The sequence below is a fragment of the Eublepharis macularius genome, chromosome 16 (assembly GCF_028583425.1).
Source record: "Eublepharis macularius isolate TG4126 chromosome 16, MPM_Emac_v1.0, whole genome shotgun sequence".
In the NCBI taxonomy this organism is placed as follows: domain Eukaryota; kingdom Metazoa; phylum Chordata; class Lepidosauria; order Squamata; family Eublepharidae; genus Eublepharis; species Eublepharis macularius.
In genome coordinates this window covers 25849631-25873694 of record NC_072805.1, presented here as the reverse complement: position 1 = coordinate 25873694, position 24064 = coordinate 25849631, and the positions used below count along the sequence as shown (strand labels likewise).

The 24064-nt window shown below is 45.6% G+C and overlaps 1 protein-coding gene across 1 annotated transcript in view; it reads right to left on the bottom strand.

Annotated features, from left to right (window-relative positions):
- ADAMTS18 (ADAM metallopeptidase with thrombospondin type 1 motif 18) overlaps window positions 1–24064 on the bottom strand; it is a 136671-nt gene that overhangs the window by 37221 nt on the left and 75386 nt on the right. Inside the window, exons 12-16 of the mRNA XM_055000730.1 lie at window positions 23666–23814; window positions 15596–15768; window positions 14390–14520; window positions 13524–13647; window positions 10246–10490 (exon numbers count right to left, since the gene is read on the bottom strand). Of these exons, the coding sequence (XP_054856705.1) occupies window positions 10246–10490; window positions 13524–13647; window positions 14390–14520; window positions 15596–15768; window positions 23666–23814 (822 nt within the window). The remainder of the gene's footprint in view (window positions 1–10245; window positions 10491–13523; window positions 13648–14389; window positions 14521–15595; window positions 15769–23665; window positions 23815–24064) is intronic.

Below are 24064 nucleotides of genomic sequence, written 5' to 3'. Positions count from 1 at the left end.
TAGATCCAGCGGAGTTAGCCGTGTTAGTCTGTAGTAGTAAAATCAAAAAGAGTCCAGTAGCACCTTTAAGACTAACCAACTTTACTGTAGCATAAGCTTTCAAGAATCACAGTTCTCGCATCTGACAAAGAAAAAACAGGGTTAACATACCTGTAACTTATGTTCATCGAGTTCTTCTGTTCTGACACACATTGGACTGCGCAGGCACAGGCCAGCCGCCGGAAAATTCTTCATTGCTTCTATAGCTCCGAAGGGGCCGTTAGTCGCGCGCCTCAGTGACCGTTTCCTGCCCAAACGGTCACATGTCCTTCCAGCGACCAACGGCCCCTTCCCTCAGTTCTCCCTTGCCGCCGCTATCCAATACACATAGCCATAATCTTTTAAATCACCATTTTTTGTTATTGTTATCATAAATAATATCCTTCTGCATTGGAATTCACAGCGGGGCAGGAGGGAGGGATGTGTGTCAGCACAGAAGAATTCGATGAACATAAGTTACAGGTATGTTAACCCTGTTTTCATCTTCATTCTTCTGTGCCTCCACACATGGGAGAGTACCAAGCTTCACACAATAAGGAAGGTGGGGTGAAATCCAACTCAATTTTATTATGTACCACAAGCCATAGTACAAGGACCAAGAGATAAATAATTTTGGCTCCATAACATTAAACTTGTTCAATAAAATATATACATATATACATATATACACCAAGAGTCATTGTCAATTATTACAGTAAGACATTCCAACTTCCCTTCAGGAAAACAAGGAGTGGAGGACAGCTTTGGCTACAGCAACCTCTTGCTCTGCATTGACATCCATAGCATAATGCTTAACAAATGTGTCAGCAGAGGACCACGTAGCTGCCTTGCAGATATTAACCAGCAGAACACCCCTGATAAGTGCCGACGAAGCTGCCTGAGACCGCGTGGAATGGGCTCTGACCTCCAGTGGACAAACCACCCCGGCCAGAGCATAGGCCCTACTAATGGCCGACACAATCCACCGTGACAGGGTCTGTGACGATGCCTTGTGACCCCTGTCCTTAGTCCCAAAGCAGACAAACAAGTGGGGACTACTACGGAAGTCCCTTGTCCGGTCCAAGTAAAAGGCTAAGGCTCTCCTTAAATCTAAGGTATGAAGGGCCTTTTCCCCTTTGGTCGATGCCTGCGGAAAAAACGCAGGCAGCATAATTTCTTGCGACAGGTGGAAGGCAGACACCACCTTGGGCAGAAACTTAAGGCATGGCTGCAAGACCACCCTATTCCTATGGAAGATAAGAAAAGGTGGGTCAGCCCTAAGCGCTGCCAACTCGCTAACCCTCCTGGCGGACGTTACAGCCACCAGAAATGCCACCTTGTAGGATAACAGGTCCAAGGGGCACGTAGCCAACGGCTCGAAGGGAGGCAGCATCAACCTAGACAACACCAGGGAGAGAGACCATTGGGGCACTGGTGGTGACACAGGCAGGTAGAGATTAAACATCCCCTTCAGGAACTGGCGAGATTTACAGTGTGAGAACACTGTGCTACCGTCAACCCGATCGTGAAAAGCGGAAATAGCCGCAAGATGGACCTTGAGGGAGGTAACTCAAAGCCCTTGGTCCTTCAACTGGCATAGGTAATCAAAAATGAGACCCAGGGAGCTACCGGTAGGCACCACTTTCTTTGCAAGTGCCCAAGCCTCAAACTTAAGCCACTTAGCCCTATAAGCCCGTCTAGTGGACGGCTTCCTTGCATTCAGCAAGACTTTCTCCACCTGTTCAGAAAAAACTACAGCCGGGGTCGGATCTGCCAGGCAGACAGGTGCAACTTCTTGGGCTCGTGGTGGAACAGGCTCCCGTTCAGCAGGAGATCCTGCCGGGGAGGCAGACTCACATACGTCTGATTGGACATCTGCAAAAGTTTGGGGAACCATACTTGTCTTGGCCAGAAGGGTGCCACCAGAATGCAATCTGCATTGTCGTTTTCTATTTTGCACAACACCCTTGTTATTAGTGGGATTGGTGGAAACATATAGTGCAACCTGTGGGTCCACGTAAACTGGAAGGCATCCCCAGTAGAGAGGGGGTCGCTCCCCGCCCTTGAACAAAATATCTGGGCCTTGGTGTTTGGTGACGTCGCAAACACATCTATGCTCGGTTTGCCCCACAATTGGAAGATCGGCCCAATGTACTCTGCGTTTAGTTCCCACTCGTGGTCCAACATGTGCACCCTGCTCAGGGCATCCGCCCGAACATTGTCTGATCCCGCTACGTGAATAGCCCGAAGCATCACACCATTCTGGATTGCCCAGTGCCAAACGAGACTGGCCTCCCTGCAGAGAATCATAGATGCTGTGCCCCCTTGCTGGTTTAGGTAATACATGGCAGTCGTGTTGTCTGTCTGCACCAACACCTGATGGTTTTGTAGAAGTGCTGTAAGGGACACAAGTGCAAAATGAATAGCTCTTAGTTCAAGAACATTAATATGCAGGTTCTTTTCCTTTTCTGTCCGAACATCTTGTACACATACAGCACCACAATAGGCACCCCATCCCAGCAGGGATGCATCAGTGGTCACTGTAACCTCAGGATGCTGGTAACCAAACAGGGTCCCCCTAAACAAGTTGTCATCTGACAGCCACCAGTCAAGGGAGGATAGAATAACTCTAGGTATGGACAACTTGAGAGACGGAGGGTGGTGTATAGCATCATACCTCCTCACGAACCAATTCTGAAGCGGACGCATATGCAGTCTAGCAAAGGGGACCACAGAGGTGGCTGCTGCCATATGACCCAATAAACATTGGATGGTGCGAACAGATTGGAAACTATTCCTCTTAAACATGGAAACCAGACCCTTCAGAGACTTAGCCCTTTCAAGGGAGAGCAGGCCTTACCCTTCACAGAGTCTAAAATCGCACCTATATAAGAGACTTTACGGCTAGGCACCAGTTTTGATTTATCAAAATTTACCAGAAGGCCCAAACGTTTGCAAGTGCTCAGTACTAATTCCACATCTTGCAAAAGTTTAGCTTCAGAGTCAGCCACGATGAGCCAATCATCGAGGTAGGGAAAGATGGTACAGCCCTCCTCCCGAAGGAAGGACACCACAGGGGCCACACACTTGGTAAATACCCATGGCGCCGTGGATAGGCCAAAGGGAAACACCCTATAACGGAACACCCTTCGCCTGTAAACGAAACTCAGGAATTTCCTGTGCTCTAGTATTCCCACATGGAAATAGGCGTCCTTTAAATCAAGGACAGCAAACCAATCCCCTTTCTTTAGCAAGGAGATTACAGCAGACGGTGTGACCATCTTGAACTTAGTCACCTTTAGAAAGGCATTAAGGCCCCTTAAATCTAGAATGGGGCGTAAACCCCCATCCTTTTTGGGGACCAAGAAGAATCGAGAGAAGAAGCCCTTCACAGACTCCTCATACGCCACCTCCTCCACAGCACCCTTGGCCAAGAGCGACACTATTTCCGTGTCCAGCTCGGCCATGGTGTTATTTACAGCCATTAAGGGTGAACTACACCTAGGCAGTTCCAAAAATTCCAGCCCGTATCCTTTATTAACAATAGTTAAGACCCATGAGTCAGATGTTATCGACTCCCACTCGAAGAGGAAAGGCTTCAGCCTGTCCGAAAAGTTCAAGGATGCGGCTGGATCATCCCACCAGTACTGCCTCCCAGGTCCCTGCTGATCTTTATGCTGGGCAGGGGGCTGAGGCGTGTGGGGCTTGAAAGGCCTACGCCTCCTGGACTGTTGTGCAGGAGTGAAATGGCGCTGAGAGGAGGCAGGGTGCTGCTGATAGTAGGGACACTGCTGCTATCTGCTCTGATACTGATATGGATTGTATCTCGCAGGGTACCGTGGCCTAAATGCTGACCTGTCCGCCAAGGTCACCCCCAAAGACCGGGCTGTCTGCCTGTCTTCCTTTTTCTTTTTCAGCGCCTCATTGGTGGTCTTTGAAAACAAGGAGTCCCCTTCAAAGGGCAGATTCTCAATCCTTGTCCTCACTTCCTGCGGGAGAGCAGTTGACCGGAGCCAAGAGTGCCTCCTGAGAACCACCGCTGCTGTCATTCCCCAGGCAGCAGTGTCAGCAGCATGGCTTCCAGCATTCATCTGCTGCTTGGAGAGGCGGATGGCTTCATTCTGCAGCAGGGACACCACCGCCTTCTTGTCTGCTGGCAAGTCGTTGACGTAAGATGAGAGCTTCTCCCATAAATATAACTGGTAGCCAGCCATGATTGTCTGGTAGTTGGCTATCCGGAGGCCCAGCGCCGAGACGGAGTACTGGCACCTGCCCAGGGCATCGATCTTTCTGCCCTCCTTGTCTGGGGGTGCGGAAGAGGGACCCGAACGACGAGGCTGGATTTCCTCAGATATCAACGAGGAAGGTGGAGGGTGTTTGACCAAAGATTGCCACGTGCCCTGCTTGATCTTGTACATCTGCTCGATGCGCTTAGATGTAGCTGGCTGATCCAAAGGCACCTTCCACACCTTCTCCACTATCTCCTCGACACCCTCCAACATGGGGAAACCCACTGTAGCTGGGTTGTCGCCATAGATACGGCACAGGCGCTTGTCCTTCGTCTTAGACGTGGCTGAAGAAATATCGATCTCCAACGCCTTTGCCATGCGGGCCATCTGATCAGCATAGATCCGCAGGTCTTCATACAGGGAGCTCGTTTCGGGAGCCACATTATCATCTGGGGACGGTTCCGACAACGACTCCGAACGGCTCCTGTAGCTGACATCAACCTCCTCTTCATCGGAAGCAGGCACCGACACGTCCCCTGGAAAAGGTGGAGGCAGCCATCCCTGCCCCGATGTCGATGGCCTCGGTTCCGAGTAGTCAAAACCTGCAGGAGCCCCCCTCCACTGGCAATGGTAGGCCGTAGGGATGTACGTGGCCTGCTGGTGCTGAAATTCCAGGGAGTGCCCGGAACCGACGCTCCCCGGTTCCAAATGGCGTCGGGTCTGAGTGGAGGATGCTGGAGATGCAGGGGATGGGACCAGTTGTGAGCGTCGGATCCGATGACGGGTAGCCGAGCCCGGTTCCGTCGAGGGGGACCGATGTTCGCTGGACACCACAACGAAAGCCCCCAGATCTGGCACCTCCTCTGGAGCCGATCTGTCCGGCGAGTTCAGGTGAGGGGAAGGCGTGCGCGGAGACACCAGCACCACCTCATCTGCCGACCTGCGCCACGGGGACCAAGAGTGCCGACGCTTGGCCTTCTTCGGCTTCTTGGGTGGAGGCTCCAAAGAGGCCCTCGGATCTGAAGCCCTTTTGACCGCCGGCCTCTTGCTGGACTCTGGTCTCGGACCCGCAGCCTTCTTAGGGGTCGATTTTCCAGCAGCGACCTCCAGTCTCGGTGCCGCAACAGCCGTCGGTTCCACTGCCGGTGTCGGATCCAATCTCCTCAGCTCCGATCCCGAAGCCGTCTTCCTCAGATCCAAGCGTGACGACGCCGTCTCCTGGGGTGACCTCACAGGTCTTTGTGCCGGAGAGCCTGCTCTTGAGGCTGCTGCACTCACCGGCCGGGATTTTGATGCCGACTTCGCAGAAGCCACTGAGCCCAATCGTGATTGCCTTTCAGCAGAGGGGCCAGGGCCAGCCTTGGGGGAGGGTAATGGAGTCTTGCCCGCCACCGGGGGGGACCTCCCTCTGACATCACCTTCTGCCACAATGATGAGTTCAAGCGCGCCAAATGCTCCTGTCTGGCCTTGTGCGTGAACTTTTGGCAGATTTTACATGCCATCACATTATGTGTCTCCCCCAGGCAAAATAAGCACACATCGTGGCTATCGGTTTGGGCCATTTTTGTGTGGCACTGAATGCAGTGCTTAAACAAGGCCTTCGAAGCCATGTTAGGGTCAGGCAATATCGACATCAACAAACAGTCCGAGTTATACACTACCGAATCCAGTCAGAGTCCAAATCAGTAAGAAGAAGAGTAAGTCAAGTCCGAAGTCCAAGTCAATACCGAATAATCAATCAAGAAACCACTACAAGCACGGAGCTGCGAAGCAGACGTTCACTTCAAGCGGCGGCAAGAAGAGAACTGAGGGAAGGGGCCGTTGGTCGCTGGAAGGACATGTGACCGTTTGGGCGGGAAACGGTCACTGAGGCGCGCGACTAACGGCCCCTTCAGAGCTATAGAAGCGATGAAGAATTTTCCGGTGGCTGGCCTGCGCCTGCGCAGTCCCATGTGTGGAGGCACAGAAGAACGAAGATGAACTGTGATTCTCGAAAGCTTATGCTACAGTAAAGTTGGTTAGTCTTAAAGGTGCTACTGGACTCTTTTTGATTTTATTGTTAGGTGGTTATAACACTGTAACAAATACAGCCATAATTGAGTCCTTTTTTAAGAAGCCTGAAAAAGCTCTCCAATAGCAGGGAAGAAATGGTAGCCAAAGAGGGCAGTGGCAAGAAAAATTTGGGGAAATCTTCTGTGTGGCTGATCCATCACCATTCACAGCAGCTACAAAATCTACATGGAGAACTGTCTCTGTGTGACAGCAGCCAATATAAACAACAAGGAAGCCACAGTGAGTGCTTCCTTGTCCAAAAGCATTTTTTAAAAAAATTATTTGAACAAGCTCTATAAATTAAAACCAGATGACCTTAAATTACCTATGCCGGAATCTCAACAAAACATTTTAGTGTAAAGCACTTAACTGGATTTGTAAAAATCTGCATGCCTCCACTTAAGGTGACACAGCTGCATGACTCAAACCATATGCTAAAAGACGGTATTAATTCATGATGCCGGATGATCTTTGGACTATCGTATATCTTCCCCACTGTTGGTCTTTCCCTCCCCCCTCTCCAGCCAGAACTTGCCTCTTTTGAGGTGTATGTGTGGGAGTTCAAAATCCAATAGAGAGATGATGTGTTGGTGTTATCTCAGTTTTCATGGACTTCTATATCCCTCGCCCCCCCCCCCCCACATCAGAAAGCTATAAAAATGCATGCCATTTCAGTGGCTTTGAGAAGTAGGAAGGCCCTCTCCAAGATGCCCGGCAGAGAAGGGTCTGAGGGTCTGGGGCACCCAGATTCAAATCCCCAAAATAGCCACGGAAACCCATCAAGTGACCTTGGGCCAGTTGCACACTCTCAATATAACCAAGCTCACGAGGTTTTTGTTTGGGTTTCCACTGGGGAGAAATGAAATAAGTAAATAAATAAAATTTCCTGATAACTGGACTTGTCAAGGATTGAACCTGGGAAGTCTTCTGCAGACAAAACATGTCTCTATCACTAAGGTAATAATAATAGTAACATCTGATTTATATATCGCTCTTCAGGACAACTTAACACCCACTCAGAGCAGTTTACAAAGTGTGTTATTATTATCCCCACAACAAAACACCCTGTGAGGTGGGTGGGGATGAGGAAGCTTGGAGAAGCTGTGACTGACCCAAGGTCACCCAGCTGGCTTCAAGCGGAGGAATGGGGAATCAAACCTGGTTCTCCAGATAAGAGTCCTGCCATTCTTAACCACTGCACCAAACTGGCTCTCCTACAGTACAGATAGGGATGCCTGAGGTTGGCAACTGGCATGCACTTACTCAGGGGGGAGGCCCTCGACAGCAACATTGTGATGTTCTAGCATTCCCCCCAAACTCTATGGTGCCTCATTGTCCTGGCCAGTACTGTTTAGCTGCTACTTCAAGTCCTCGAGGTGCCTGCTTCTCCTTACTTCACTGTTAACTTCATGTGCCCTCTGTAACACACTTTGATGTAGCCAATCACATTGGTTATGTGATGACTTCATGATTTCCAGGGAGAGATTTGGAAAGAAAGAGAGACAGAATGGAATCAAGGCAGCAGCTGATCGGATAAGGTATTGGGAAAGGGTTCATATGCATCTCATAAAGCCACTTTTGTGTGCTGAAAATCTTGCCATCAAGCATTCATTCCAGATCTAACAACAAGAAAAAACAATGTGGTATAGTGGCTAGAGTGCTGGACTAGGACCAGGGAGGTTTGGGTTGCGATTCCTGCTCAGCCTCAAAGCTCAAGGGTGACCCTGGAACAGTCGTGCATTTTTATCAGGGAATTAAAGATCGGTTACTGAAGACAAGCCTCTCTGAAAAATCGTGCTCAACGAATGACCTACGCTATCTGCAGTTGACGGGGGAAGAAAGTGGCAATGTGTATTCCAGGGTAAATGTGAGACCCAACAGACTTTAACAGTGCCTCTCTGAACCGAGGCTGAACCCTAAAAACACTCTCTAAATCCTCTGTAACATACAGGAATTCCATTAAGACATGAAGACGTTCTTCAGGAGGAAAACTAATACAGAAACAGTACTTTGAAGATGTTAAGTTTGAAAACTGCTGATTTATGTTAAGCTTTTCCCCTAATTTACTCATGCGTAAGCCCCATTAAAATTAGCAGAACTTTCTCATACACAGTTGCTGGCATAAATGTTTCCTGGGGTCTTTTATCCTAATGTCTACCTAAAGGTTCGTGGACAATTTGTTTAAAGAAAATCAAATGTAAGCTATGATATACCCACAAACCGGCCAAGAGGACCAGTCAACCAGGGAAAGATTTTGTGGGTATACCCTTCCAAGCAAGCCAAGAGAACTCTCTGACACGAGAGAAAGAGATTTGCAGGTCTGCAGTATAACAACAACAACCACCTTGTACTTATATACCGCTCTTAAGGGCAGATTAGTGCCACACTCAGAGAGGTTTATTAAGTGTATTATTATTATCCTCACAACAATCACCCTGTGAGGTGGGTGGGGCTGAGAGAGCTCCAAGAAGCTGTGACTGACCGAAAGTCACCCAGCTGGCTTCAAGTGGAGGAGTGGGGAATCAAACTCGTTTCTCCAGATTAGAGTCCTGCCTCTCTTAACCACTACACCAAACTTTCTCTGGGACTGGAATTCCCTTATGAACTCCCTACTTACTAGTTCCTTGTTTCACTCTCTCTTCCCTGCAGTCCCCATCATAGACCATGATCCTGTTTCTGGGTGCTTTTCCCTCAGATGTGCGGGGATTTGTCAAAGTGACATCCAATGCACTGTCTTATTCACAACAAACCAAAGTTGAAAGAAAGTATCTTGACTAAAAAAAAAAACAGGAAACTTCATCATGGCTGCCTGTACCGAGCTGAGTATCCTGTCCACTTGGCTAAGGGCCAAGCTACAAGTGACAAATGACACTTGAACGGCAAGTGTATTCCTCCCTGTTTACTTGCCCTCCACTTGATCCACTTGCCGTTCAAGTGTCATTCGTCACTTGTACAGGAGCGAAAAACCCCATGCCAGAATTTGCACTAGCGCCATGTGAAATTGCTTCTGGGCATGAATATGAAGCACAGGGATGATTTCAAGAACACCACAAGGTCATAAAACTTAGTGGCCAAGAGAAGATCATGACTCGAGGGCAGAACAGACATTCCAGGGTAGCTGTCAAAGTTTTCTCACACCCCGTACATAAATGTGTACTGAAACTTTCTGGTGACTTAGCATCATCATGCCAAGCATTTCCCCTACTCCTGTCATTAGAGGAAGCGAGTCAGACATCACTGCAAACCATACTTAGTAGATTTGTCTCCTGCCCTCCATCCAATGAGCTCATAGAAGCATAAATGATCCCACCTACTCCTCTGATTTATCCTCATAACAACCCTGTAAAGTAGGACTGAAACAGAATGCTTGACCAAAAGCAACCAAACAAGTACTATGGTGAGGAATAATTTGAACGTGCATCTCCTGGGGCCTATTTCAGCACAATAACCACTACACCATACTGGCACTATAATTTTTCTTGGTTTATTTTATTTATATCTCAGTTTTTTTCTCCAGTGGGGATCAAAGCTGCTTACTCCTTCTTCTCCTCTTCCATTTTATCTCACAAAATCTAAGACCATTTCACTATGGCTGCAATCAGACGTCACAAACAAAGCGTGGCTTGTTTGTGATGAGATACAATGTTCAACTGAGTGGTTTAAATCAACTGTGGCTTGCTTCTTTCCTACAAACCGAGATTCTAAACTAAAGAGGAAAAGGTACACTAGCATGTTCTCAGGCTATATAAACCACAGTTTGCTTGGTTGTTTACATGCAGCCTTGATCTTCATCGGGTGGTTTCAAAAGCCTTTAGCCTGATGGAGCATGGCTGGCTTTTCTTCTGCACAGCCTCTCATTTGTTGGAGAGACACAGTACTGAGCTATAGCTGTCACTGGTAATTCTGTAACAGACACCAAGGGGAAAATGAACAAAAAGGAACCTACTTCAAAGACAAGCGTCTCATTGGTTGGCCCAACAGCAGTAAGTCTCTCTGGAAGGTTAAATGAACGCTGATAATCGAACATTGTCCCACCAAAATAGAATTTTCCCGGCCAGTCAACTGTCCAGTCTTTCGTCAGATAATATTTCTTGTTCAGGTTGCGGACAGCTAGGTAGCTGCTGGATATTTGTAATTCCTGGATTTCGATACTGCGGGATCCTGCTGGAATTGTAACAACTGGATAATAATCTAAAATAGAAAAAAAAATATTTCCAGACAAAATTCTCTTCTATTCAAGCAAGTGCTTCTTCTGTAATTCGTGTTACAATTTACAACAACACACATTTGTGTCACAGACCCTTCTCTGACAATAACGTATTGGTTGCACAAAAGGGAAGAAGGCCAGACAATCTGCAAGACATATTTTTCTCAGCACAGTTCTTGCTGTATATCTCTGAATAAGATAAGGCACAGTGGTTGAAAAGGTTGCCCATATTAATCTCATCAGCTTGTTCTGGACAAGTATGTATTAAGAAGAGACAGACACCCATATCAGGCCATTAAAAGTGACAGATCAGTAGATTTTGGTATGACCAGTAGGTTTCAAATCACTTAATTTTTATCAGATAGCCACACTGAAAAACTGAATCTCTCAGACTTGAATTCCATGAAACTATGGCCGAATCCACATTACCTCTGCGTGTCCCGGTGTTGCGCTAAATGTCCGCGAAACACCTGGAAGTATAGCGTCTTTCAAGTGCGATTCAGAAAGTGCTTTGGTGAGATTCTTAAAATTGTATGTAATAATAATGATAACAACAATGTTTGATTTACATACCGCCCTTCAGGATGACTTAACACCCACTCAGAGCAGTTTACAAAGTATGTTATTACAACAACAATCACCCTGTGACGTGGGTGAGTCTGAGGGCCAAGCTACACATGACGAATGACACTTGAACGGCAAGTGGATTGAGGGCCAAGCTACACATGACGAATGACACTTGAACGGCAAGTGGATCGAACGGAGGGCAAGTGAACAGGGAGAAATACACTTGCTGTTCGAGTGTCATTCGTCATGTGTAGCTTGGCCCTGAGTGAAGGGCAAGTGAACAGGGAGAAATACACTTGCCGTTCAAGTGTCATTCATCATGTGTAGCTTGGCCCTTAGAGAGAGCTCTGAGAAGATGTGACTGACCCAAGGTCACCCACCTGGCTTCAAGTGGAGGAGTGGGGAATCAAACCTGGTTCTCCAGATTAGAGTCCCATGCTCTTAACAACTACACCAAACTGGCTCCTTATCTCATAGATCTAAGATATCTAGGAAAAGGGAACATGACGTGTAGTCTTAGGGCCAAGCTACACATGACGAAAGACACTTGCCTAGCAAGTGGATTGAGTGGAGGGCAAGTGAACAGGGAGAAATACACTTGCCGTTCAAGTGTCATTTGTCACTTGTAGCTTGGCCCTTATTTTTTCATATGGTAGTATAATTTGCTATTCGTGATCTGTGCATATTTGACTGTTTCAAGATGGATTAGACTGATTTAAATAGAAGTCTTTAAAATACAACATTGAGTGATTATTGGCTGGAAATCTGGTTTTCACTTTACACCTGGAATAAAACCAAACTTCTGACCCCTCCCAGTCAGAAGGCTTTTAACTGGTAAGAGATAAGCTGTGGGAGAAAAGAACTATCTTAAATACAGTGATGTGGTTTAGTGGTTAGAGCTTTGCATTAAAGTAAACAAAGAGACACTTTTGTTTCCATGGATCTATTTTAAAAAGTAAATGCTCCTCTCACAGTGGAGATTTATCCTGTAGCCCTGGATAGTGCTGCTGAATATTTTGCATGCACACTTTTAGATTTTACATGTCCTTTGAGATGGCATGTTTGTAATCATTCACTTCCTGGATTTTCTTGTGCAGAGAGGCTAACCCAGAAAGTGATCCAACAGGGTAATCCTAAACAGAGTTACGCCCTTCTAAGTCCATTGATAGCACAGGCTTAGAAGAGTGTACCTTCGCTCAGGATTGTACTGTGAATGCAATAGTGCAATATCCAACTACATACAGCTCTAGTCTTTTTCTCCCTCACAACAATGCATGGAGGTCGCTTTGCCTAACCTACCTCATAAGGATACAATGGAGGAAAGGAGAATGATGTAAGCTGTTTGGGTCCCCTCTGGGAAATAAAGTAAATAAACAACAAATAAGGGACTGTGGCATTAATGGGCATTAATGGAAGAGATCATATTTAAGATCAGACCTTCATTCTCAGAGTGAAATTTTGCAGCCATAGTGCTGTATCAGTTAACTATTTCGTCCTCAGACCCCAAAACTTGAATTCTGATCCCCACCCCACTACAGACTCAACAAGATGGGGCTTCGTGTCCTTCAAGTGCTGTTGAGCAGACTGGCTGAACTGTACATTGATCCAATTATCATAGACTAGACTGTTTCTTCTGCTAATACCTCCAGTGGAATTTATTTCCAATCCAGTGTTCTTAGCATGGCAACTAGAGACTGATAAGCTTTACAATTTAATGCATTCAGTTATGACATTTTGTTGGATAGGAATAAAATACAGCTGATATGAAGCAAGCACTTCTCTCTGGCTAGGAAGAACCATTGTTTTCTCACATGTCATTATTCCCTCCTCAAAACCCGGAAGCATCTGGGTTAACTCCTTAATTCTCATCCCCAACCATAATGAAACTTGTGTTTGCTTACATGGATCACTAATTACTATTTATTGCTTTACTTTGTAAAAATATGTTTATCCCACCCTTCCCAAAGGCCCATGGAGACGAACAAGACTTTTAAGAAGACTTTTTAACAACATTAAAAGCAAAAAAAAAAAAAAAAGACATACAAGAGTTAAAATCAAGTTTCTTCCATTCTCTCTAATTTTTTTTCCTTCCCCCTTCTTGTTTTTCCTCCTGTTGGTATAATTTACATTGCATGCCTCTTGGGCAATGTTTTATTGATTTGATTTTGCCTGGTTTCATTTTGTAAACCATCATGTACATCAACTGTTAGCCCCGGTAAAGTAAAAGGAAAACAATAAAGAAGATGGTACCTGTCCTTCCCTAGTGGGATAATAATAAAATCGAAGTGTGGGGACAGTTTTGATTAAGGAAACTGTGCAGTGAGAAACAGCTAACTCCCCTTCACTAAACTCACTAGGTGTTTTTTTTTAAGATGTCAGATTTCACCTGTAGAACCCCCAATGTAATATGGAGTTTGGATCCAAGTCTCCAATGGTACATCTTGCCTTACCATTCGCTTTGTGCTGGGTCAAGTAATGGCCGGAAAAGAACTTGCATGTTGAATTGTCTCCTTTGCAAACTCCACAAGCATCCAAAATGGCTTTGGATCCAAGCCGACGATCGCACCCTACTTGCTACAACAATGAAAGAATGAGTGAAAGACTAAAAGGGAATAAAAACGGTCCCCCCTCCCCAATAAATGGGTTGGTTGTCTGTCTCTTAAAAATCAACTCATGAAATTGCTTTGTACTAAATCACTCCATAGTTCAATTCAGACCACTTTGACCAGCAGTGAATATCCAAAGGTCTTCTCTAGAGATGGGCACGAACCGAAATACGAACCAAAATTCAGCATGAACTGAGCCGGTTCATGGTTCGTGAACCAGTGGTTCGTCAGAGCCCATTTTTGACAAACCACCACAAACTTTAGGCTGGTTCGTTTGGTTCGTCACTGCAGACAGCCTGGTGCTGATCAATCAGTTTCCTAGGCAACAAGGGATGGATTTCCTGCAGACCTTCTGCTGACCCAGAAGTGGCCTTCTGCTGGCCCGGAAGTGACCTTCTGCTGACCCAGAAGGGGTGATTTGCTGGCCCAGAAGTCACATTTTCACAATCCAGAATGAACTGATTTATGAACCGGGGCAGGTTCATGAAAGTTCGTGGTTCATGAAATGTGATGAACCACGAACTGCACGGTTCATTTTTTTTTCCGGTTCATGCCCATCTCTAGTCTTCTCCAACCCCATTACCTGGCAGTCCATTCAACTATAAATATTCAACATTGAACTCTGGGATTCCTGCATGCAAAGTTTATGCTCTGCCACCGAGCAATATCCAAGGAACTGTGACAAAGAAAAAAAATAAGCTTAATCTTACTTCACAAATGCCATCAATGCACACATCATCTCTGTAGAGGGAGCAGGGAGTTCCATCTTTCACTCTGCTGGACATTGCAAAGAAAAAGTCAAAATCTTCTGCTGTGCAATAGAGTTTGCAGCGATCTTCCTCTGAAAAATCAAAAGACATTAAAATAAAAACAACAACAGTGCACTTATACACCACCCTTCTAGACATATTAGTGCCCCACTCAGAGCAGTGAAACAAGTAACTGTTATTATTATCCCCACAATACAGCTGGGGAGCTGGGGCTGAGAGGAGTGGCTTACCCAAGGCCACCTGCTGAGCTCATAGTGGCAGAAGGGATTCAAACCACCAGAGTACTGGTTCACAGTTCAACCACTTAACCACTATGCTACATGAACATAATGAAATGAAGAAAACATCCTTGTTGCAGCAAACTTTCTCCATTCTCGCTCCTAATTTACTTACAGAGGCCATTATTCCTTCTTCTCAGTTGAAAATTTTTGCTTTTGAACAATTATGGAACTATATTTCTAGGATAGTTGGTCTTCGGTAAAAGAGCAAGATTTAAGTCCAGTAGCACTTTAAAAACCAACAAGATTTCCAGGGTATAACTTTCGAGAGTTAAAGTGAAGGGTGCTTTGGAGTTTCGCAGAACTCCCACTGAGCTCTCAAAAACTTAAACCTCAGATATCATTTTGGTCTTAAATGGGCTACTGGACTTGAATCTAACACAGGGCCGGATCTACAGTTGTCAGCACCCGGGGCAACCGAAGACTGGCCATTTGAGTGTGCGCTCCCGGCGCTGCGTGATAATGTAACTTGCATGACGTTATCACGCAGGGCGGCACGTGCTGCCCCACAACAAGCCAGCTGTCCCAGCACGCCGCGGAGCTGGCAGCAGCAGTACGAGTGGCTGGGAGGCCATCTGCATCATTCACTTCGCCTGCCCCACAGGACAGGGGGCAGCCGGCTTGCCAGCAAGCACGCCCCCTGTCCTGCCGCCCGCGCGCTCCTGGGGCTGGCAGCTATGCCCAGCACCCCCTCTTTGGCAGCGCCAGGGGCAGACTACCCCCCACCCCGCTGATCCGGCCCTGATCTAACATTGTTAGCACTTTACAAGTGACAATGCAGATTTCTTTCAGTTATTACATCTCTTCTTTTTAAAAAAGATATACAAGAGAGCGAAGGTTGATTTCATGTTAACCATTATTGGATTACCTTCCACTTTTGTGTAGGGCTTCCATTTGTAGTACCATCCACGGAAAGGCTTGCTGTTATACTCAGCACACTGCTGGGCACGGAAGTCAGGGCTGTTAGAGGCACATGGCTGAACATTGCAAAGCTGATAAATGCGACTGGAGCCCTGGCAGAACTTTCCACCGTACTGAGGCCTAGGAAGAAAAGAAAATCTTTGGCGAGATTCAACACTAAGCAAGATGGGTAGCTGTGTTAGTCTGTCTGTACCAGTAGAAAAGAGCAAGAGTCCAGTAGCACCTATAAGACTAACAAAATTTGTGGTAAGGTATGAGCTTTCGGGAGTCACAGCTCACTTCCTCTTAAGCTTCCTTTGAAAACCCTTCAGCTCACTTCTACTTAAGTAGACAATAATCAAATAAATTATTAGCATCATGGGTGCTTCCACTTAACCATTTGGCCACAGTTAACCATGCTCTTCTCATGTTCAGGTTGGATTATTGCAGTGTGCTCCATGTGGGGCCAGATGCCCTTGGGCCAGAATCACTCTCAGCCTAACCTACCTCACAGTGTTAATAAGATAAAAAGTCCGAGCTTCTTGGAAGCATGATAAACATTTACAAAGTAGTTACATTGAGAAATTCAAAAGCATAAGGCTGTTTGACACACAAGTAAGACTGAAAGATGAATACGTTTTACAGGACAAATTTGGTACAAGGAAACAGAAAATAGTGCAAAAGTGAAGAATCACAAGGTTGGTTTACACAAAGGAAATGCAATAAAAATGGGAATTTGGAAGGGGGAGATGGAGCAATCCCCTCAACTGCTTAAAGGAAGCCAGGACTGAAAAATTAGGGCAAGGGAAAAGTGGAAAGTGGAACTTAACTGACTCCTACCACTCATTACTGTACTTCAGACAGCAAGACCAAATAGGTGCATTATGTTTCCAGAGATTAGGCTCAGAGCATTCAAAATATAAGAAAGCTTAATGAATGAAGAAAAAAATACACACGGTCTGTTCAAGCATTCAGGATGAGCAGGGGAACAAAGAAAAGGTGAAAACAGTCCCCTTCCCTTACACTTGGTACTTATCCCAAGTGATGTTTAAATAGGACAGTCTAGTATTATTGAATACCCCAAGCAAAACTGATCTTATCACATCTCAGAAGCTAAGCTAAGCAGGCTCAGTCTTGGTTGGTAATTGGATGGGAGACTTCAAAGAAGACCAGGTAGCCAATGGCAAACCATCACTGTTAGTCTCTTGTCTTGAGAACCCCAAAAGGGGTCACCATAATTTGGCAATGACTTGACAGCACTTTCCACCACCATCTATATTACTTGAAGTTGCAGTAAGTTCATCAGTACTTTATTCAGGGCTCATTTCCAGGGGGAACTTTCCGGAACATCGTTTCAGAAGTTCCCCCAACAGTCAGGTGGCCTTGCCCACCTGACTTTTGAACATTTGGGGCAGTTTAGGCCTCAATTGGGGCTGAAAAGGCATGGAACAAGGCTGAAACAGCCAGGATCGGGTTGGTGCTGGGCATGGGAAGCCTCCCCCAACTGGCACCAACCCAGTCCCAACCATTTTGGCCCCGATCTGGGCCCAAATGGGCCCAAAATGGCCATTTGGGGCCATTTCCCATTTCCGCTGCGATCTGGACCAGAACAGCCGAGATCGGGTTGGTGCTGGGTGGGGGAACCATCCCCTGCCCGGCACTGACCTGGTTTGAGTTGTTTTGACCCTGATCTGGGCTCAAACGGTCCCCAAATGGCCATTTTTGGCCATTTGGGGCCCATTTTGGCCAGGTTCAGGTCCAAAACCATGAGGATCGGTTTGGTGCCTGGTAGGGGACCCCCCCCCACCTGGCACTGACCCAATCTGGACCATTTTGGGGCCTGATCCAGGCCAAAACGGGCCCCAAATGGCCATTTTGAGCCATTTCGGGCCTGTTTCAGCCTGGATTGGGGCCAAAATGACTCTGATTGGGCCACTGCCAGGTGGGGGAACACTCCCCCATCTGGAAGCACCTGAATCCCGGCCATTTTTCCCCAATCAAGGGGCGTGGCATATGCTCATGTGTTCCTGCAGCTCTTTTTCTACAAAATGACCCCTGACTTTATTTCTCATGGTTGAGGCTTTGTCCCATTGTCTTGTGCCACATGGACAAGGTGGTGTCCCTAGGTAAAAGCTTAATCCTTCATGGCATGTGTCCATTCAAGACGAAAAACAAGATGTAAGAGTGCTTCTTGGTAGTAGAATTTATTGTCTGTGGCCAAAGGCCATCACAATCCAAACACACAAAACAATCTGACACAAAAAAGTAAATCATATATAAGAAGATAGCTTCTTGAGAATTAATAATCTACCTTGGGGAATCTGTCCCACCTTGACACTGTTCTGACCTTCTTGACTCAGTACATTCTAGCAATGTTGCTGTTTCCCTCTCTGTCCCTTTGAATGTCACCTTCCAGCAGAGTGGGGTCATAAGCCAATGTCTACTTTGGCCAGAGTTGCTAGCATAACCCAGATCTTGAGCACTCTGTGCTTGGAGCTGGAAGGCACCTTTCCCCAACCTCCTCCTTTCTATGAGTTTGTAATTGGTTTCCTGAGCATACATGAAGTGTACTCCCAATGACAAAAATATCGGGGTGAATTCACTGCCGTTTTATATGTAAGGTAAGCAGGGCCAGCGGGTCCATGGAGGCAGGTCCGGCAGCTGCCTTGAACGCTGAGGCACTGGAAGGGGTGCCGGGGGCGGGGGCATGTGCCACGGAGCTGGTGGCGAGAGTGCTGGTGGCTGAGCGGGAGGACTGGGAAGCCACCCGTGCACCACCCCGGTCACCTGCCATGCCTGGCATGCAGCTGCTGCTCCCAGTCAAACACACATGCTGGTGGCAGCAGCATGAGGCAGTCTGAGCGGGCAGCCTCCCAGCCTCCTGCTCAGTTGCCCTGTGCTGCTGCTGCCTGCACACAGCTGTGGACCAGGCACGGCAGGCAGCCGGGGCAATTCAGGGCAACTGAGCAGGAGGGCTGGGAGGCCACCGCGCGACATCCCAGCTGCCTGCCACGCCAATGGGGCCAGCTTGCAGTGGCATGCCACGTGGTGATGTCACACGCAGTGATGTCATCACACAGTCCAGGTGCACGCACGCGTGGGGGCAGGTGCCCCCGGCCTCAGGCAACAGAAACTCTGGCACCGGCCCTGCAGGTAAGTGGTCCTGGACATGTTCAAGTCAGGATCTGCTGGGGCAGATTATATGATGCGCTCATTCTTCAAACAAGACAGGGATTCAACGGTGGGCAGGTGGTGGGTTACGTTCCAGATTTCAGAGTCAATGTCCTCATCCACCCAAGCATGTCTCCTAAATACACATGTCATTAAGTCAGCACTGGGTTAATCGACCCTGGACTGACTCTGACCTCTTACATGGTGCATGAAGTTACTCAGAAGCATTATGAAATGTATTTTCAGATTAACACACAATATTTACCTGACAACAATGTCTAAATCCATATATGGTGAGCTATCAATGGATATTAAGTCCATTACAAAAAAAACCCTTGCTATCATGTCTTAACACACCATATTGCTGAATCCATCATGGAAAGGTCTTGTTAACATATGTAAGACAATCCAGGTGCAATTTACAATCAGATTCTGATACTCTCTGCTCAGACTCGATACCCTAATCCTCTCTCTGGCTCTCTCTTTCTGTCTCTCTCTCTTACACACACACATACAGCAAGTCAGAACGTGTTTCAGGGACTTGTATGCCTTGAAAACGACAATGTGGATTTCCAGAAGCTTTTCACAAAATGAAGACTACAGAACAGTGTCTGTCAAAGGAAGCAGCAGACACCGTCCTGTGTTCCATTTCAATATGCGCCACAACACAGCTGTGAAATGATAGATGTGAAACCATCTGTAGCTATGCCATTGAGGGACAGCACATTAAAAAAATCTTTATGCAGAATAATAATATTTAGTCTTTTTATCCCACATTTCAAGTGCTTTGTATAAACTGTATCATTAATCCTTACAATAGCTCTATAAAATAGGCTAGTATTTCTACCTCTACATTTCAGATAGGATAGTTGCAGAAAAAAGAACAATAGCTTTCTTAGGACCACTGACAAGTTTCTGATTGCATTAAAATTTGGATCAAGGCTTTGCAAGTTCTTCAGTTACATGCCTATCAACTATACACCCATTCTTATTTATAAGATTATCTGTCCCAATTTGTAATCAAAAAGTAATCAGAAAGAAATGGGGTATGTGAAGACTTAGATTAAATCATTTAATCATGGCAAGGGCTGTATCTACATGATAATAATGGTCTATGTTACTTTCATTGCCACTGCAAACACAGGGGTAACTGCAGTGGAAATGGAATTTCAGCTGAGTAGAGAATTCCCACTTCACGCTAGCCATTCAGCAACTCCCACACACACACATTCCTTTCTGGACAATCTGGATGAAAAGCGCCAGCACCTTTCCCATTATATCTCAGCAACAGAAATGACTCAATTTTTTTACAATGAAAGTGGTTATTCAGAGGAACTAGTAGATTGCTGCAATGAATCATTATCATGTTACTGCACTATAGCACAACAGCAATTACTGATTTTTTAAAAAGCCCTCCAGTTGTATAGCAGGAAAAATGGTAACCACAAGTGGCCAACAGAAAACAAATGGCTGCAACTTTGAAAATGCACGCCTGACCCCCCAGACAGCATGCAAACGTGCCTGGACAGCATTCTTTCAAAAAAAAAAAAAGATCAGAGCAAAGCAGGTCTAGGAAAGATCAGAGCAAAGTAAGGGGAAACTTGGAAAATGGACAATTAGATGATGATGCTGTGTGGATGTTCAAAAACAGCACTCAAGTTGGAAAGCAATGGTGAAACAAAACATCTGTGTGGAAGCAGCCAAAAGCTGACCTGACCAGTGCTAAGGATGGTGTGCCAAGATCTGGGACTGTATTATGGGGAGAGGATGACTTAAAACTCACCCAAGGCAAAATGGACACTTCTTAATGATGGCTGGCATCTAATCTTGAGTTACCTTCCCAATTATTTTCAGATCACAGTTCAACCATCCCTTCTATCGGATGCCGGTTACGCCATTAAGGGCTACCAGGAGGGCCAAAACAGACATGATGAATGGATTTCCTTTCATTTTTAAAACAGCTTGCCTGGATTAGGGCTATGCAGGGTGGCCAAAGGGAGGTTAACCTTTCAAATCCTTTTGACTAAAATGGCCCTCCATTATCGTATTCACATTTTAAAGGGGCAGCAACAGTGTTTAAAAATGATCAAGTTTTCCTCTGACGTGCTAATAGGAGCATCTCTACTCTCTGTTCCTCCCATGAGGCCTCAACGGTGCATGTCTAACCATTTGCCTTTTTTACAGATGAACCAAGATTTGACCTGTTAGTTGGCCCTCCAGGACAATTGGTTGGTCATTGAGGGAAACAGGATGAGAGAGTAGATGGCCACAGGTCAGTCTTAACATTGTTTGGGTTCAACCTAATAACTTCAATGGGAATTCAGTAGCCTAACAACGTTGAGGATTAGAGCCACCTATAACTGCATGTGAAACACTGGATCTAAATTTTCGATTCGCACCCAAATACAAAGTTCCTATTTCATTGTTCATTTTATGAACCTGTGGTTGCAATTTGGAGAGTTGCACTGCACCATAAAGAAGACTAGATTTATTGCAGCATAAATTTTCATGGACTAGTGCCCATTTTCTCCGATACAAATGGACTCTAGTACTCTACAACAGCTTAGATCGCAAAACATCTATGAGTCTTTAAAGAGCCATAAGGCTGTTTTGTTATTTTATTAAACAACAGACTGCCTTTGGAATTTATAGTCCTGCTTTCTTTGGAATGTCCACTGAAATCCTATTTTTTTCAAAGCAAGCATGGCAGAACCAGTCTGTCAGAAGTCTGTCTTTAGCGTATAAGGTGAATGGCTCACAGAATTTCATCCTTGAACTGTCCCCCCAGAACCAGACTAATTATTGTTCTCTTTGTACACACTGTTGATGTGAGCAGTTCTCACAATCACATCTCAAGCAACACCATGACAACAAATAAAAAAAATTACAGATGTTGAAGCCATTGTTTCGCTTTGTTATTTTTTTTAAGTGCACGAGAGTCTAAAATTGCATTTTAATATTTGAGCGAACAATGCGCTATTATAAAGCAGGTAAGACTCAATCCCACAGATATGAGTTAGTATGAGCTTACGTCTCACGGGCATGCTTCGTGTTCTTTACAGCCAAGCTATTAAATTATGCAACCTATTGCATTCTCAGGGAAAATATCTCGACTGTAAAGTGCTGTGATGTATGAAAACCAGATCTCATGAATTTATGCTGCAGCGGCTTATGCAAACATAATGATTTTAGCAAATCTGCATAGAGCTGGTGTACTGTGGATGACCTCCAAGGTTCTGGGGTTGTAAGGGCATACTGAATGCTGACAGATGCTCAGAATTCCACTGCCAGTTTTCTTACCTGGACAATGCATACCATTTATATTGTAGATGCTTAATATTAAGATGGTGGCTTACCCCAGGCAAAAAAACTGGAATATTTTGACACCAGAAGTGAATGAGAATTAAAGAATGTGGACAACACTCCATGACCCTTGAAGTTACCATGCGGTGGGAATTGAGTTGTCTTAATGGAGCCAAGATGGAGTCTCGAGCCAATACTTACCGGACAATTTTGAACCATATTGTGCAAATGAAATACATCATTCTTTATTTTTGCATCACTTTTTGTTTCCTCACACCAAACTTTCTCTATAAAATGTTTGCAATTTTAAATGTTGTGTGTCAATAAATTGGTATTATCAATTGGATGTATAAATCTTATATGCTTGTATGTATAAATACTTTATCAATTGCATATAAAAACTGTATGAATGATCTAGAAGACCAACAGCGAAAAGAGGGGAATATAAATGAATATTAAACAAATAAACAGAAACCATTCACTGATCCCTAGAATTATTATGGCATTCTCTGGTAAAAGCAAAAGTCTCCTTATTCTGAGGCTTGGTATCATTTCTACTAAAAACCCACTGGATTGGATCCAGTCCAGTTTTTCATTTCATCTTACCCACTTCCCCTCCTTACTACAGCCTCTATCCAACATGGCTATTGTCCATGTAGGCCCCATTAGCCTCAGCTTGAGATGTTGGGGGTGGAGCCTAAAGGGTGGGGTTTGGGAAGGGAAGGGACCTCAGCAGGATATAATGTCAAACAGTCCACCCTTGAAATCAGTCATTTTTTCCAGGGTAACTGATGCCAGCAGCCAGATCAGTTGTAATTCTGAGATATCCCAGTCACACCTGGAGGCTGGCAACTCTGTCCCAGCATAGCCATTTGGAGTTGTCAAAGGGCACCCCTCTTTCCTTTTTCACCAGCAGAAAGACTGGCCAGATCCAATCCACTAATCTGAAACTTCAGTGCTTTATTTGAGCTCATATTTTGCACTTCAGCCTAGCAACAGTCCTCAGGAGAACTTTGCTATGTTAATTAATTACTGGCCATGTATAAGAAATGCCCTGACCTGGATAGCCCAAATGAGCCTGATCTCATCAGATCTTGGAAGCTAAGTAGGGTTGGCCTTGATTAATAATTGGTTGGGAGACTTGCAATGAAGACCCGAGTTGCAGAGACAGGCAATGGTAAACCACCTCTGTTAGTCTCTTGCCATGAAAACCCCACTGGGGCCTCCATAATTCAGCTATCTCCACCACCATTTATAAGAACTATGTGATTTCTATCTTTCTATCACATTTTCATTGCACCCTTCCTCCACGTAGCTCAAGGTGGTATACAGGGTTCTCCTCTCCCTGTTTTATCTTCACAACAACACAGCAACGACCTTGAGAAGTTGTTTAAGGCTGAAATCAGATGACTGGTCTGAGCAAGTTGAGAAGTTGATCCTCAGTCTCCTGGATCTAGTCCTACAGCACACGCTACCAGTACCAAGATTATCTTAGATGGTAAGCAAATTTACTCTGGATACCAACTAGTCATAAAAATAATACCTAATAATAGCCATGTCTTACTTTGGGTTATTGCAGTGTCTCTCTTGGTATGTTATGCCACCTCCACAGGTCCGAGAACATTGGGACCACTCAGACCACATGGACCACTGACCGTGAACAGGTTTAGGACCATGGTCTCCATACCGTACACACTGACCTCTTCGACACCACTGTAGGAGGGAACGTAGAAAGTCAATGCTTCATCAGTGCTTGTCATTTGGGAAGCATAAATATTTGGCATTTCTTTAAAAACAACCTAGATTGGCTGGTTGGGACTACAAGGAAGAAAACCAGTTGGGGAAAAGAGATCATTAATGTCAGCAAGCGGACCTGGTCCATACCCATGGATTTGCTTATTCCAATTCCACGAGTGAAGAATTAACACTAACGTGGGAAGATGATGGGATCTCTGGTCACAGT